The sequence below is a fragment of the Gasterosteus aculeatus genome, chromosome 2 (assembly GCF_964276395.1).
Source record: "Gasterosteus aculeatus chromosome 2, fGasAcu3.hap1.1, whole genome shotgun sequence".
NCBI classification, from domain to species: Eukaryota; Metazoa; Chordata; class Actinopteri; order Perciformes; family Gasterosteidae; genus Gasterosteus; species Gasterosteus aculeatus.
In genome coordinates, this window is record NC_135689.1 from 4,558,688 (window position 1) to 4,574,543 (window position 15,856).

At 48.8% G+C, this 15,856-nt stretch overlaps 1 protein-coding gene across 2 annotated transcripts in view; it reads right to left on the reverse strand.

The window, feature by feature from the left end:
* scube3 (signal peptide, CUB domain, EGF-like 3) overlaps nt 1-9,953 on the reverse strand; it is a 52,054-nt gene extending 42,101 nt beyond the window's left edge. Inside the window, exon 1 of one of the 2 annotated variants that reach the window (XM_040194238.2) lies at nt 9,415-9,953. In XM_040194238.2, the coding sequence (XP_040050172.2) occupies nt 9,415-9,514 (100 nt within the window). In that variant the 5' untranslated portion in view covers nt 9,515-9,953. The remainder of the gene's footprint in view (nt 1-9,414) is intronic. The other variant, XM_040194237.2, reaches the window with a different exon arrangement.
* Nucleotides 9,954-15,856: the final 5,903 nt, after the last annotated feature.

Genomic DNA, 15,856 nt, shown 5'->3' on the forward strand with positions numbered 1-15,856 from the left:
CTTCAGAAGCGCACACACACACACACACACGGACACGCACACATACACACGCACACGCACACACTCTCTTTGAAAAAGACGCCCGAGGTGGGAAATGTTAAGCTCGACCCAAAGATCTTGTATCTACTGCTGGACCCATGAGACAAACATCATTAGCTCATTGATGAAAATGCTCAAGGATCTTTCGTGGTGGCTGTGATTCTGAAAATCTGATATACTTAAACGCCAAATATGAATTATCTCTGTGCTGTATATTGACTATTGACTATTGAGTCATTGATTGCTAACCTCTTCCTACTCTCATTGCTAAATTGCTATGAGAATTGCTAAATGTTCCGTTTTTTATTTAAACCCCTGCGTGGGACAATTGCATATATTTATATACACACACACACACGTGTAATTATTTCTATGCAAATTACAAATTGTTCGGCTAAAGAGCAAAACACACAGCAGGGCCGAGCAGCAACCGCTGGTCCAAAAGCAACTCAACCTTCACGGAGCCGGATTCTCAACTGTCAGTTGCTTCCGAGTCCAAAATATTTAACTAATTGGGCGAAACCATCTTCAGTGTTACGCCACGGCCATATTGGGATATATGCTAAGAAAACACACCGCCGTGGCAACGGACTCTCGCCCAACAGGAAGAGATTCATTCTTTGGTGTGTTGGGGAATCAAAGTCGTTGGGAACAAGGATGGATGCTTCAAGACGAGGATGAAAAAGAAAGTGAAAACAACAAAACTGAAGGAGAAAGAGACGTCGGGCAACGCTCTCCTCCGGGGAACGTGTCGTTGGGAGTGTTGCATCTCTCTTCTGGTGCACTTAAATTAAAGCCACAAATAGCTTGAGTCTGTGTTTCAACCCACTGAATTTGTGTGCAATAATGAAGTTGTGCACTAATGAAGCGTGCTTTCTTTTATTCTTCTCTCCCCGAGCCCATTCACATCCTGCTCTACGGTTTGCTCAATAAAACCAAAAAACTATGTCAAACTGTGAAATCCCCAGACGTATCACCAAAAGCTTTTGACCCAACAAAGCAGACTTTGGACGTTTTTTGGAGGCGACGATGTATAAATGTGATTTATTGTTGTCTCACATTTGCAGGATAAAACATCCAAATGCCCTCAAGAGACACTCATCGGCCCGTTTGTCCTCGTGGAGGTGAGACCCTGTCGGAGGCGCTTTGCCTCCCTGATTTACGAGAAGCCCGGGGTGTATTTAGCCGGGCCGGCTCGAGGGGGTGTGAGTCGGAATAAAACTCCAGAGGGCAGAGCGCGAGAGCTGCGCGGCCGAAGGCGTGTAGTTCAAACATAGGGCGATGTTTACTTTGAGTGTTGAGACCCTCGCTGTTTACTTTGCCCCCCCCCCCACACACACACACACACACACACACAGCCTTCCCATCACCCTTCCTTCAGATACAGAAATAGCCTGAGTGGAGCTGGGACACCCATAGGTGTAGCTTTGATCACGCCGACGCCCGCGGACTCAAATAATAGCACAGAAAATAGGTGCAGAGTGAGCGCCGCGTTCTCCTGGAGGCAACATCCAAACCGTTTCAGGTTTTAAAAGTAAAGGGAAAGCATTCTCGCAGGAAAATCGTTCATCTGCGAGAGCTCCTCGCGGCAGAGGAGGAAGGGTGCCGGGTTCAAGGCCATAAAAAGGTGTTCCTCGGATCACAGCGGTTGTCGTACTGCGCGTAATTACAAAGGAACAAGTATTGTAATTATCCGTCTTAGAACCACACTTACACTATACTTAGGGTTGTGGTTGAGCAGGATGGGGCTACGGTCAGGATGATTGCTTTAGGTAGCGAGCAGCAGAGAGAACACTTAAAAATCCCCCCGGACTTTGCTTTAAATTATGATTGTAGGTGTGTTTTTGCCATCGATCTAATAATAACAAGGAGTTATTTGGCAAGATTTTTCCAGCTGAAGGGCCAACTGATTGATCAAAAAGTAAACCGCGTGCAGATGCGATGCCGCGATGTGCCTCGCGCCCACTTCTTCGGGTAATGCGGCACGCCGCGATCATTGTTAGCATAAACGGAAGGCGTCGCAGCGTCGCGGCGCCGCGCGTGTCGCTCGCTAATGAGCGGACGCGAGGACAAGGCTGGGGAAAGGACAACATTTTCACAGCTTTCAAAATGCTTTTGATGAAAGGCAGACGTCAACATTAACACAAAATTTAGCATCCCTCCCCTCTCCTCGCCCCAAACTCCCCCCCTCCCCCCCCCCCCGCCTCCAGCTAATGAAGGGACACACTGTTGGCTGTGCAGCGAGCCTCTAAAAACTTGAGAATAAAAATATCAACTGCTTCCATTCGGGATATTTACACTCATCCTTCACACACTCTAAATGTTTAGGAATCATGACCACCGACTGATCCTGTGCTTTCAGAAACTGTGATCACGACCTCAAAGCCCCCCGCGCCCCTCCCTGCTCGAGTCCACCAACCATGAAGCCTCAGACGGATCGGAGGCCGAAGGGGAAAATGAAGAAATGAAGAACATGAGAGTTCAAGGAGGGAAAATATCATGTTAAAAGACTTTGCGTCTTCTGCTGATTGTCTATCGTCCAAATGTCATCAGTTGTGTGGGACAAAGACAAAGACTTTTTACTCCTTCGAGCCCCTGAAAAACGAGTCACGATGTCCTGAGAGGGGATTTTCATAGTTTTTAGTTCATTCAAGTACAACTTTTTTTGTAATAAATCATTAAACGAATCATCTAAGCTCTTATTTATATCTCCACGTGCATAATCTGGGACATAAATGACTTAAGATTGTGTTTGTTCACAAGTGCCAAACTCCAGTTTATTCCAACAGATCTTCAATGCGCAGCTTCAACTATCAGAGGACCTAGTTTCCCCTCAAGAGAATAGTCCCGTTTTCAAATCCAATATATATTGCAAATCCTTTTCAGTGGAAATTATATCACACCTCGCTCAGCTTCCGTCCAAAATATTAGCTTAATTTGATCCTGTAATTGTCTGATTGGGTATTGTGCGATCACTGGTATGTTAAGGATGTGTACTTGGGTTGAAATCAAGTCACCACATTCAAGATCTCCACGTGTTGATGCCTTTATGTTCTTTCCGACAGAACAGAAAGCAACGGGGACGAGCCTGCAGAGCAAAGAGCAGCCGGCGGACTCACCTTACTCCATTAACAAGAAAAAAAGAGACGATTCTCAGGCTCAAACTGCAATTAAATAATGTATAATAGTGGATGTGCTGTGATTTTGATCACAGACCGAGTGTGGCCTTAATAGACTATGACGCCCAGACCTCCGGACCTCCTCCAGAAGAGAAACACACATTACAGTAATTAAGTGAATCACAGAGTAATACAGAGAGAGAACGTCACGAGAACCGCGGGTGTCAGAGGTCTAATACGCAGCGCACTCAATAATCGGAGACCAACGTGTCCAATAAGCGGCAGGATATTAATTCGGACCCTTTTTCTCTTGGTGCGTGTTGTCCTCGGTTAATGACTCCTTGGCCTCATGCAGTATATTTTATACGCGGAAAGAGGGCGGCACTGAGTCCAGCCGTATACTTTATATTTACACAAGCAGAGCTGACACGACACTCGGCCCTCTGCACACAGCAATTACATTCATTGGAGGTTGCTTAAACCAGATACGGCACCAACTTTAAGACGGCAATGCAGCAATTACTACACGACGCTTTTAGTTGTTTCCGGTCTAACTGAGATACAAAGTGAACGGTTCTCTGTGTAAACTGTGTGAGCGGATATTAGCGGCAAAAGCTTCGGGAAATGTGGGAAGTCCAGCGGGCCGGGGCGGACTGGATGGACGCTTCGTTTGGATGCTGTGAGGCGGCGTGAACACCCTCCGTCCCTGCAAAGGCGTTTCAATCGGACGAGGATGAGTCAGCAACTACTTCGTTGTTCAATTAAGAAGACAAATTATCTGAGTCAAATTTCAATATGATTTATGATTTTGGGCCACAAAAGTAATCTTAGAACTTGTGGTGGCCGTTTATTTTACAATTTGCCGACATTTTAAAGAGCAGATGACTAATGAAGTTAATAATCGGTAGATTGTTTGATCATTAAACTAACCCGTAGTTAAATGATGGATGGTGTAGTGATTTAAAAACAAAAACAACCAACCTTTGCTGTTCATCAACAGGATAAACTACTATATTTTGCAGTAAAAATAAATATATCTGGTATTTACTGATTAAATACTGCAGAGGGTCATGAGTTTCTCTTCCCATGCCTTTGTCCATTGAGGAAGTCTCACATTCATTAGTGAAGTCATCCCCTTCCTACCCAGAATGCATTAGCCAGAACCCACCGTATAAATAACTCGGCTTTTTTTTCCTCATCTGGATTCCTTGACGTATCGGGTTGGATTTTTCCATTACTAAGCAGAATAAGAGCATTTCCTTTCACTTCCAGCGCTCTCTAAAGCTGGCGCTCACCATCAGGAATGTAAACACACAGTCTGTAAACAAGGCTCTCAAGGCTGACCCCCAACCCCCCTCCAACAACGCTGACCACCACAGACCAGGCTAATGACGTCCCTCGCTGACCCCCCCCACCAACGCCCCAAACCCCTCAAAGGAGGGACGCAGACCCATTATTCAGCCGAGAGGTCGCAGAGGGGAACGAGGAAGAGGGCGACGGAGGAGGAAGGATGGGTGCAGCGCCAGCCGAGGGCCCGGCAGCGTAAACAGGCCGATATGACCGTCCCACCGACACCTTCTCCTGAGTCACAGTATCCCCAATCAGTGGTGTAAGGCAAGTCGGGGGTGTGGGGGGGGAATAGGAGCGAGGGGGGGGGGGGTAGAGAATTAAAGATAAAGATGAGCCGCCGCAGCTGGCCGAGGGAGCTCGCTGAGGCTCCTCAGGCCGTCAGCGAGCTCCGGACTCCGGAGGCGGGTCTAAGGCCGCAGGGTTAGAGTGCCGTCATCACTGACTGCATCCCCCTCCCCACACCCCCCCCCCAAAAACTGGCGGGGCGGTTGTCAGCGCGGTGGCGCATCTGCACAGAGAACAAAGGCCACTGACAAGGGCGAGAGGGGAAGAGAGTTAGCGATGGGAGCGGGAGAGACTTTTAACCACAACGCCGCAGTTGTGAAGCATCACAGGACTCGTTTGGGACATATTGTTCAGATTAAAGCCTTGACGAATAAAAAAAAGCTCTCTCGAACGGACCTCCGCCGGGGAAGGTTGCAGTGATTTAACAGCTTTTTTCTAACCGTTTAAATGGGGCGACAGGTAAACAGGGGTCTGATTATTTGCTGGAGGACGGGAGGAAAGGTACCGTGACAGATCAGAACAGCTGGTGGGTCACGACGGGCCGGCGAGGTTCTGTGTGGATGTGACACCATGATCATTCGTACAGCATGCAAAGTTTGTCAATTCCGTATGTGCGTGCAGATGATGACTACAGGCAGTTGCTGAATATAATTTAATGTAAACTGAAGGAAAAGCAGAAATGATGATTATACTACAAGGACACACACACACAACACTATTATATATAATAATATATATGAATAAAACGATAACTATTTACATCTACAGGACGCTGAGAATGACTTTTTTCAAAGGGGGGGTGCAGGCTAGTCGTTTAACCCTCTTTCCAGTATTTGTGCTAAGCTAAGCTAACCAGCTGCTAGCTAGACAGCCAAACCGTTTTCTGTTAGTATGAGCAACCGCAAAAACTCCTTCTCTAATATTTCAGATAAATAATTCTTCACAGCCATCTATTATTTTTTTTCGGCAATAACAACACCCACTGATTTGTGGACATCCGTTACGCCGTCGCCATCTTGTATTGCGGCCGCCGCCATGTTCTTTTACCAACGAACAGAAGTTGCCATATTTGAAATGCTGAGGAGTCATTTGTTCTGCTCCGGTAGCAGAAGCAACGTGTCGACCCCAGTGTGCCGGCCGTAAAGGATACTCCGCTTCACGGTCTATCCAACATCATTTACTAAACAAACATCATCATGCTGTACGGAAGAAGAAGTTTAAGTTAATTCCATATGGACAACGTGAGTAACGAAAGCGCACGATCGATATGGGCCTCAATCTTCTCACCTAACAAAATAGAAAGTTATTTTTCTCTGCAATAGAGTGGAATAAAAAACGAATGTCTCCTTTAAACAAAGAGAGTGTGGCAAAGATGCAGCTTTATTACAAAATGACTTTCCAGGAGATGCGGATGGATTGAATGCTAGTGTGTCCTTGGTGATCTTCTACTTTGGAGACCTTGACTGGGGGAAAGACACATTTCTTACGGCCAGAATCTTTGGCGGTCTGTTGTTGAGAGGAAAACGTCTTGGTTTCACATTCCAGTGGCGAGGATGAAAGCGAGCGACCGTCCCAGGACGGAGGCCCGCTGACCGGCCCGCGGGTCACAGCTCGCTCCAGACGGGCCCCCGACGGGCCCCCGACTTTACACGCGCCTGTAAACACACGGCCCTCCGTTTGCATGTAGCCGCGGCCGGCTTGACCTAAAACTAGAACTGAAACTTAATATCAATCTGCAGCTCGTCCACTCTGAAGCCTGCTAAAGTCCAATCATTACGGTCCCGTCCAAAAATCACTCGTCGCAGTCACTCATCCTCTCGTACGCACCAACGGATCAAAGTCGCTTTCACCAGTCACGCCGCATCGCTCTCGGACAGAATTGTCATCGAGTGTTTCACCACTCGAGCCTCGCCGAGATTACGATCTCTGTAACAACACGCAGGGAGGTGAAGCCGCATTGATCCCCCCCACCCAGCCATCAGCCAGTGACCGAGGGCCCCGACCCCCCCCCCCGAGGCCCCGCCTACCACTCGGATCACAACGAGAACACGCGACCGTCTGACAACCCGCCGCAGAGACACAGTGAGACGGAGACAGAAACGTGTGGTAGAAATTAAAGAGTCACTTAAGTTCAATCGAAGCCCTTGAAGTGGGAGACATATTGTCGTCCGACCAGGTTCATACTTGTATTGTGAGTCTCCACTGGAGACATTTACACGCTTTGATGTTTTTACCAACAGCGTTTAATTATTATTAGCACTTAGACCTGAAGAAGAAAGAAGAAATGACTTCGCCAAAAGATTGAACGGAGACTTTCCCGTCTGCGGGTCTTAAAAAGGGCAAGTCCAGTCTGTGAGGGGACGAGAGTAACAAGCTCGACAAATACCACAGCGGGCAGCTCGTAGGACAGCAAACCTTCAGACAAGTTCAAGGCCGTGGGTAGAAATACCCCCCCCCCCCCGCCCCCATAAAAAAGGTTATTTTATGCAGCCACACATTCAGTTTCAAAGAACGGTCCACATGACCACACACACACACACACACACACACGGGCCTGCAACATGTATACAGCTTTCTGTCAAGTCACACCAAGCGGGCCTGACGGGACCGGGGAGAGCGAACCAAGGGGACAGAAGGAGAGCTGTGCACCGGGACTGGTTTCTTTTTCTTTAAAGTATAAATAGCAATGCGGGGCTGAGGGAAAAAAAAAAAAAAAAAGCACAGCTACTTCATTAAGCGCAAGACGGGAAAGAAAGCGGAGGACAAAGCAAACAAAGCAAGAATTGGGTGAAGAAGGAAAGGGGTGAGTGAGGGTTGGGGGTGGGTGATGGGTGATGGGGGGAGGTGGGGGGGTGGAGGGGGGGCTTCTTCTTCCCTCCCTATAGCCGACACTGTGGCTGCATCTCTATAGGTGAAGCCTCCCCGTCACTTGGGCCTCGCATCGCCAAGGGCCGCTCGGTTCCCACAGTGCGCCCCGGCCCCCGGGCGTCCGGCCTTCTGGCCTTCCTACAGCGCTCAGCACCCCCCCCCCCCCCCCCCCCCCCCCTCCACCCACCACCACCCACCCCCCGGGCCCCGGAGCAGAGGTTACACCAACACAGTCAGCCACGGCAGCATGTCAGGCCCACACCAACCGTTGCCTTGGTGCCGCTGCATTAACGAAGCGCTGCCGGCTCGCCGTGACGTGCACGGCTCCGCTTCCAGTTGCTGCTCGCTCGCTCACTGAGAAAACCTCTCTCTCTCTCTCTCTCTCTCTCATTTTTCCCTTCTTTGTCATTCTCTCCACCACATCCTCAGATCTGCCCTCCCTCATTCCGCTGCTCCTCCGCTTCCCTTTTCTTCCCAGAGCAATGACTGAGGGCCTGAAACACCGGGCCGTGATTAGCCGGACTGATGAGACACGAAGAGTCTAGTCTGCAACATCTGCATTGAATAAATATTGTGATGACAATTTTTTTTTCTCCTTTTTCCTGGTCATTGCTCATCTCTTCAGTTTTGTTTTGTTTTTTCCAAAATTGTTCCCAGCTTGAAGACGAGTCGGTGCCACCGACATCAAAAGTTAGACACAATAAACATGCTGACAAATAACTGGGGGGGGGGGGAGACGCCTCGGCGGAGATAAACGGGAGCCGGAGGAGAAGCCCGGACGAGGCGCCATCCACGCCGCTCCGCTTGGCCCCCGACAAACAGGTGCATGCCACCAGCGGCCCTCGGCCCTCACGCCGCAAGCAAGTGTGTAATCGATGTGGAAAATAAAGTGAGAGAAAAAAAAAAAAACTACTTCTAATTGCAAAATGTAAATATTGAGTTTTCCCACAAAGGGGGGGGCAGACCACCCAGAATGCAAAACAGCCCCCCCCCCACCCCTCTCCGCCCCCCTTTTCCCCTTTTTGCCTCTGAGAGACGTCTTTTTGTGTGTGTGCCACCATGTGCCTTTTATCGCATATACTTCTGGCAGCTCCGGCTTTTGCGTTGTGCGAGAATAAAGTCCGGGGGGGGGGGGGGGGGGCTGCCTCTTGTCTGGTGGGAATCATTTTCTCGCACCAGAGCAAGAGGGCAGCCAGCTGAGCGGGTCGGCCCCGGACTGACTGACTGACTGACTGACTGACAGACAGACCGCTCCGCGTGCGCGTGCGTGTGCGTGCGTGTTACAGGCCGGTGTCAAATACTTGTCTGGACCGTGACAAATACCTCCTGGTCGCTCTCACTACAATCACCTGCAGGATTGGCTATGAAACAGACCGCTTCACACTGCTGATGCTGTTTGAAGATCAAAGGGAAATTATATATTTTTTTTTTTTTCTGACAACAGGTAACTCAGTCACACTTCATTCAAACAGTCGTATTTCAGGGAACTAAGAAAGAAGCCATTTAGTGATTGCAGACGCTTCGATCCAAAAACTTTAACTCTCTCAGCTGCCAAATACTCTTCTTATTACTTGTTTTAATACGCTTAGAATAAAGTCCCATTTGTTTGGACAGCTGATCAAGTGTCATCACTGCCGCGTCTCCAAAAAGCACCCGGAAAGAAAAAAACAACCTCTCCATTCGGTTCCCAACCCGAGCATTTCTCAGCCATCACGAGGAAACGCGTCGGCGTTATTTGGAGGTGAAAACTTACCTTGAGCGCTTTTACTTCCTGACGCCGACTGTTGGACAAAGGCGACCAGGCAGAAACCCACGAATCCAAAGCTCGCGCGTATCGCCGCGTGCATATACATGTTAACTTGAGCACTTTGTAAGACCTACGAGCACATACAAAGAGGGTGTGTGTGTGTGTAGAGCCCTCTTGTTATTCCTCCTGAGCAACCGCTGGCAGGACACTGCGCGGTCCCGATTCCTCCACGCGCTTATACGAGGTTCGAGTGATCGGGGTCGAGGACAGACCGGCAGCGCGCAGCGGAGGACGGCTTCTCTGTTGTCATGTTCCGAGCCAGACGGATGTCAATTTAAGAAAGGGGGGAGAGAGAGAGGGAGGGAGAGGGAGAGGGAGAGAGAGAGAGAGAGAGAGAGATGGAGTGGAGCAGCGGGGACTGAAGTGGGAGGAGAGAAGATGAAGATGAAGAAGGAGAAGGAGAAGAAGACGGCGATGACGAAGAAGACGCGTCCGCGTTGCGCTCTGGACTCCTCCGCTGATCCTCCTGATTCTCACTCGCCCTCACCGTCCCCCTTTGTTGGGACGCGCGCACACACGTGAGGGGGGGGGGGGGGGGGGGGGGGTCCCTCGTGCTCGCGCGGTCACCTGCCCAGTGTCACCTGCGCGCGCGCAAAAAAAGCCCCCCCCCCCTTACTTCGGCAGAAGGGGGTTTGTGGGGGACGGAATGATGGAAAAAGTAATGGGCTGGAGATTGCGTTTTGTGGAGCTGCAGCTCATCCAGTCGCATCACACAACCAATTAGAGCCCATTTACGACGGGGAGTGTGTGTGTGTGTGCGTGTGCGTGTGAGTGTGTGTGTGTGTGTGTGGGGGGGGGGGGGGGGGGGGGTTGTAGCGTTACGGAAAGGTGTCTGCTGATGTTAGATTAATGTGTTCATTAAAACAGTTGGTCAAAAACAAATGTTAACATTTAGAAAACAAAAAAAAGTTTAATCCAGACCAAAATATTAGAGGACATTTAATGGCATCCTTAACAAAATGGTTTAATTTATGGAGGGGGGGGGCAACTTAATATGAAATATTATAACAGGAAATATGTTTTTATCAATAAAAGTGAATGAATATGAAATAAACTGCACCAGCTGCTCACAATACACTCAAATAAACCAGTTGCTCTGGCAGATAATTAAAAATTGGTGGTAGGTGTAATAATCACCTTGCACAGGTACCCAAAACAAAGAAAGCTATTCATTTTTTTTATTTTGGTGGTCTAGCTTGGAATTAAAGATGTGCCTGATCAAAAAAAATCATTAATATGAAGACTCTTAAATAAATTCCCAGACCATTTCTTCCTGAGACCAAACGCTACGAGTGTTGAAGCCGAACGGCTAAAAAGTCAGTTTGCATTGGACCATCAGCCACGGTGCAAAACCGTTGTCATGATGGAATGTTTGCACACCATTACCCCCCCACAACACCTGAAGAGCAACGAGCCTCGAGCTCCATGAATCAAGACAGACCTCTCACATCAGCAGGGGCCCACTGAGCTACTGTGCCACATAGGAGACGTTGGTTCTCTGGAAGGTCCCCGTCGGGGGCCAAGCGTCGGTATCCTCGCACATGCAAATCAATCAGCCTTGTTGATGCGTTTGTGTTTGCATTTCAACGCACCGGCAGATTCAACACTATAATTATTGTAATTCTTTCCCCTCAATCCACTGCAGCGCGGACCTCACAATGAGGCTGATTGGAAATAACAAGTCCGTCCTCCGAGGATGCAGACAGTCATGAAACAGTGTTGTGGAGGACGCCAATCTCATTCGATTGTGTCATTACCTCAACTCGACTGTTACTGTGTCAGACCACCTCAGGTTCAAGAGCCTAAAGAGCCATCTCATGCACAAGGACCTTTAGAGACTGGGAGGGGGCTCAATAAATAAGAGATTCAGCACGAGAGAACAAGCTCCTTGGAATACCGATTCAAAGTGCATGCAACGCCACGGCAGCAGGCCGAGCCGCTCGCATCCGTCGGGGATGTGGAAATAACCCGCGTCCCCGCGTTTAAGTCTCTGGGTAGTTGTAAAACCAAATGAGCTCAGAGTCACTCGGGGAGTTTGAGAAAGTCAGCGGGCGGATGCCACAGAGCCCGAGCAGCAAGTCGCACCGGAGGATCAGTGCACGTGGTTAAAAAGACAGGAGGCTGCGCGCGGGAAACCCGCTGTGCACCAAACAGGGCTATTTTTACCCCAACAGACACACACGGGGGTGGCGGGGGGGGGGGAAGCGAGGCAATGTTTCATTTATGGCGCTCGTAGTGAAAAGGACTTGGGCAGGCGAGGATCTTTCACCGACCAGAAGTCTGGTTAGCCGGTGTTACAAAGCCAGCGAGGTGGCGTTGACCACAAATGACCTTTTGCCACGAGCGCGCAGCAGCGTTCCTTTTTCTCTTGGGCCTTTTGTGAATTTGGAGAGACAAGAAAAAAGACACTTTTAAAAAAAACTTTTGCTCAAAGTGCTGCAGAAATGGCACAATTTGGATTCTCAAAAAGAAAACGGTTGAGCGCAGGAGACGGATCCCCATTTCAAGAGCGGCGCAATGTTTGGACGCCTCCTTTATAACCTCTCGTAGGTTATAACCTCATGTTTTAGTCCCACGATGCTGCAACAGCTGCCGCGGTAAGATACATGCAAGATGGATGCGCGTTGGGAGGCGTCTGTCAGAGCCGTTGCTGCATGCTAATGGGCCGAGGAGGGAGAAGTCCTGCAGAGAGCCTAATGTCCTCCTCCAGATGGTCTACACAGGGGCACATCACCTCAGCTCCTCATTTACTTTCTCCCACTTTGACGTTCATGCCCCCCCCGCGATTGTCTGAAAGATTTATGTGTGAAAACGCCGAGGCTCGCGGCTCAGGAGTTTTCCCCTTTCCCGCCCCCCTCCTTCCTTCTATGCGGGGGGCTCCGTATGCGAGGTGACCAACGCCACCGCAGGCCCAGCAGGACCTCTCGGTACTCACCATGCCGGCACCACAGGGGAGCGCAGCGGCTTGCTGAGTTCCACACTTTAGTGCAGGCATCCCAGCGAACGCTGTGGGCTTGCCCCAGGAATGCCTCCCGACCGCATGCCTCAGTCACTGGCACTAACAGGGAGCGGGAGAGAGGGGAAGGAGAGGAGAGGGGAGGGGAGGGGGGGGGATACACTTATCAAGTCGGCAGAAATGGCGGGTGAACCAAAAAGACGCGTTGTTCCCGCCCGTCAAATCGTGACCGCGGCCCATACATGCCGAGCGGCACGAGAGGCCTTTTAGGGTCGGCTTGTGTTTGTAGCATCACGGCGCTGGAAGTGTCGGATGAGTTCTAATGAGCGCCATCGCCGCAGCAACCCTCGGGGCTGCGGGTTGTGAGCGCTCGCTTCGCTCGACCCCGGGTCACGTTACCTGAGTCTTAACGCTGCTGCAGGAAGCAGGGAGGCAGACGAGTCACAGACAGGCCTCGCTGCTGGAGGGGAAACAGGCCCGTGCGGGAACAATGTCTGCTGTGTGCGCGCAGACAAGTGATATTATAGATATCAGACGAGACCCGACAGGGACACGTTGTCCCGCTGGGATCCCTGGTTTAATCCGCACTCATTGATCCCGAATCACGCAGAGTATCAATCACGGCCCCCACAGCAGAGTTGTATGACTGCGCTTACTGCCTCGCCCACACAGGCTCATTTAAGCAAACCCCTCCGATGACATGATGGCGTGCTGAACCCCCCCCCCCCCCCTGCGCGGGGAAGTCCCATGAGCTCACTGTCTGGCCTGATAGTGCAGCAGCTACGCCTACTGTACCTGCTCCAACTGCAGGGAGGGCCTCCGAGGGGCTTCGTGGAGGTTCAGGTGACGTGTGTTTAAAAAAAGCACCAAAGATTACAAAGATTCTAGGCCATGAAAACTTTAAATCTCCAGCAAAGTATCCCGGGCCCGCTGAGCTTTACACGACTGATTTCAAGGGGCATTGTGACTCTAAGGCGACTACGACTATCGGAAAATCGCATTATTTGCAAATACTGCTGACCTGATTTCCTCTGGAAAAAACAAGTCAAGACTTTGAATCTTTCTTTGGAAAGATAAAAAAAAGAAAACTTCTGCTCAGGACTGATGTAACCTCATGAGCATTGCAGGAAATAAGTGTAAAAAAGATTATTTCCCACTGGACTAAATGAATAAAAGTCTGTGAAGAAAATTACACAAAAGCCTGTTTTATGAGACGTTTCATAAATCAATAGCTGAACCAAACACATTGTAATCAGTCAATTTCATCTGTGAAAAGGCTAAATACCTCATTCTTCCTACATTTTGATTAACTGAGCTTCAAAAAGATTTGGACACTTGAGGCAAATAAGAGGAAAATTGAGTTAACTCAGGTTCTTTCTGCAAAATGTTGCAAAGGTATTTCCCTCTGGGCCAATTTAAAATGGAAAACTGACCTGACTTTCCAAACTTCATTTTTCACGCAAGGCTGATGATACAATTATTATATCAACGTGTAATTTGATTTAGTGAATGCAAAGCAAATCTACAACAAATGAGCTGACATCACATGATATAGAAATAAACATGTGATAAAAGTCAGAGTTTAACAATAAATCCTTTTTTTTCAAGATTTTAACCCATGAAGATGCACATAAAGAGTATGCAAACAAAAGACAGTTAGTCATGACAATGTGTACTATGTTTCATTCACTACTCGCTGCTATTTCTGGACCAATGTAATGTGTGATATGCAGAAGTGGAAATGTTGAAATTCATCATCATTCTTTTATTTTCTGTTGGGTGAGGGTGGAGTCCGCTCGCAACGAACTCACGGTCACGTGATGTGAACGTGCGTGAGTGTGAGTGTCTGCATGTGCATCACTTTAGGCTGCTCATCGAACCTTCCCTCGAGGTTCCTCCGTCAGACACGCGTGAATGTAGACTGCCCTCTAGTGGTCTCTGTAGACCAGGGGATCCGCCTCTGATACAGGAGAGTGTGAGCCTGTGTAACGCCTGCTGTTATTCTTGAGAAGAATTGGGATGCTGGATTGGATCCCACAATGTGGAGGCTACAGAAAGAAGTTGCCATGGAGTCAGTTGATCGGCTATTTGTCGGTTACAACCTGAGCCCTATTTTATTTAAGCCAACATCTGCTCACATTTAAACACGTGATGATTCTCAAGCAAGTTCTGGTTTTAGGGGGAGCGTCTTTTTTTTAATGGGACATTTATTAACTATTGGAATGTGTAAATCACACTAAAACCAAACTATGTCTATCCTGTACGAGTTTCAAGCCTTATTTGAGTTGTGACGACCAAAAGTTACCTGAATGGATCTACAGCACCTCAGCTCGTGTTGACTAGTCGGCTGCACCTCCTCGGGTTAGTGCGTGGGTCGGGTTTTAGTCTAGAAGCAGCAGGAATAACTGGATGGGGTTAAGAACTCAGATCAGAGGCAAATATCGACAGCAGCAGCCACCTGTCGTCTTTACCCCCGGAGGCTCACTGATGTTTTACAGCCTCCTGCTGAAGGATTAGCAGGTGTTTACACTTGTGGTTTAGAAACCTGCTCTCAAATCTCTTCAAGCAAATGAAAGGAAAACAGCTTGTTCCTCCCTCACTGAGAGCAAAACACTCGACTAGAACCCGACTCTGCTGTCCCGACTCCTAAATGTTGGAACGAGCTCTCCGATGACATCAGGACCGCAGATCTTCCGCTGCAAACTTCCCCCTTGACTATAAATACTGACAAATTGTAGCACTTAAATTGTACTTATAATGGCTCTGATCTATAAGTTGTAAACCGGCTTATTTGATGAAATTGCCCTTTCTTGTTTCTCGCTCTTCTGAGTTTGTATCCTTATGGTTGAAATGCACTCATTGTAAGTCGCTTTGGATAAAAGCGTCCGCTAAATGACACGTAATGTAATATTATTATCACACAGTCCTGCTCTTCCTCATAAACCAATTGGTCTCGCAGCATCTTCACCGCTATATTGAAGTGCAGCGAGGGATTAATAAAAGGCTAAAAGTCTATTCCTTTCCAGATCCCATCTTGTGTCTTTGGAACTTCTTGTTCCAAAGACTTGTCTGACTGATATGTTGTCAGTCTCGGTATCAGTCGATCGTAGCAGGTGATCTATGGGGGCCTTGGAGGGCAGCAGCAGTGAACGAGGCCGGTACAGTCACTCAGTCCTCCTCAGTCGATTGTGCAGACAACGGAACAGAAAGATGGCTCACATACCAACACGCCATCGAGCAGCACAAACCGCCCCAGTCATGTTGACAGCTGGTTGCTGCTTCTTCTTTAAACATACTAAGAACAATGTTCGAATTCTGTCTTTCACTCGCGTGCATTTTCACTCACAGGTCAGGTAGAAGACAGATGTACAGTAGTCGAGGAAAATAAGCCAGGGTGTGATCGAGACAATAAAAGGTGTCTTACAGACACGA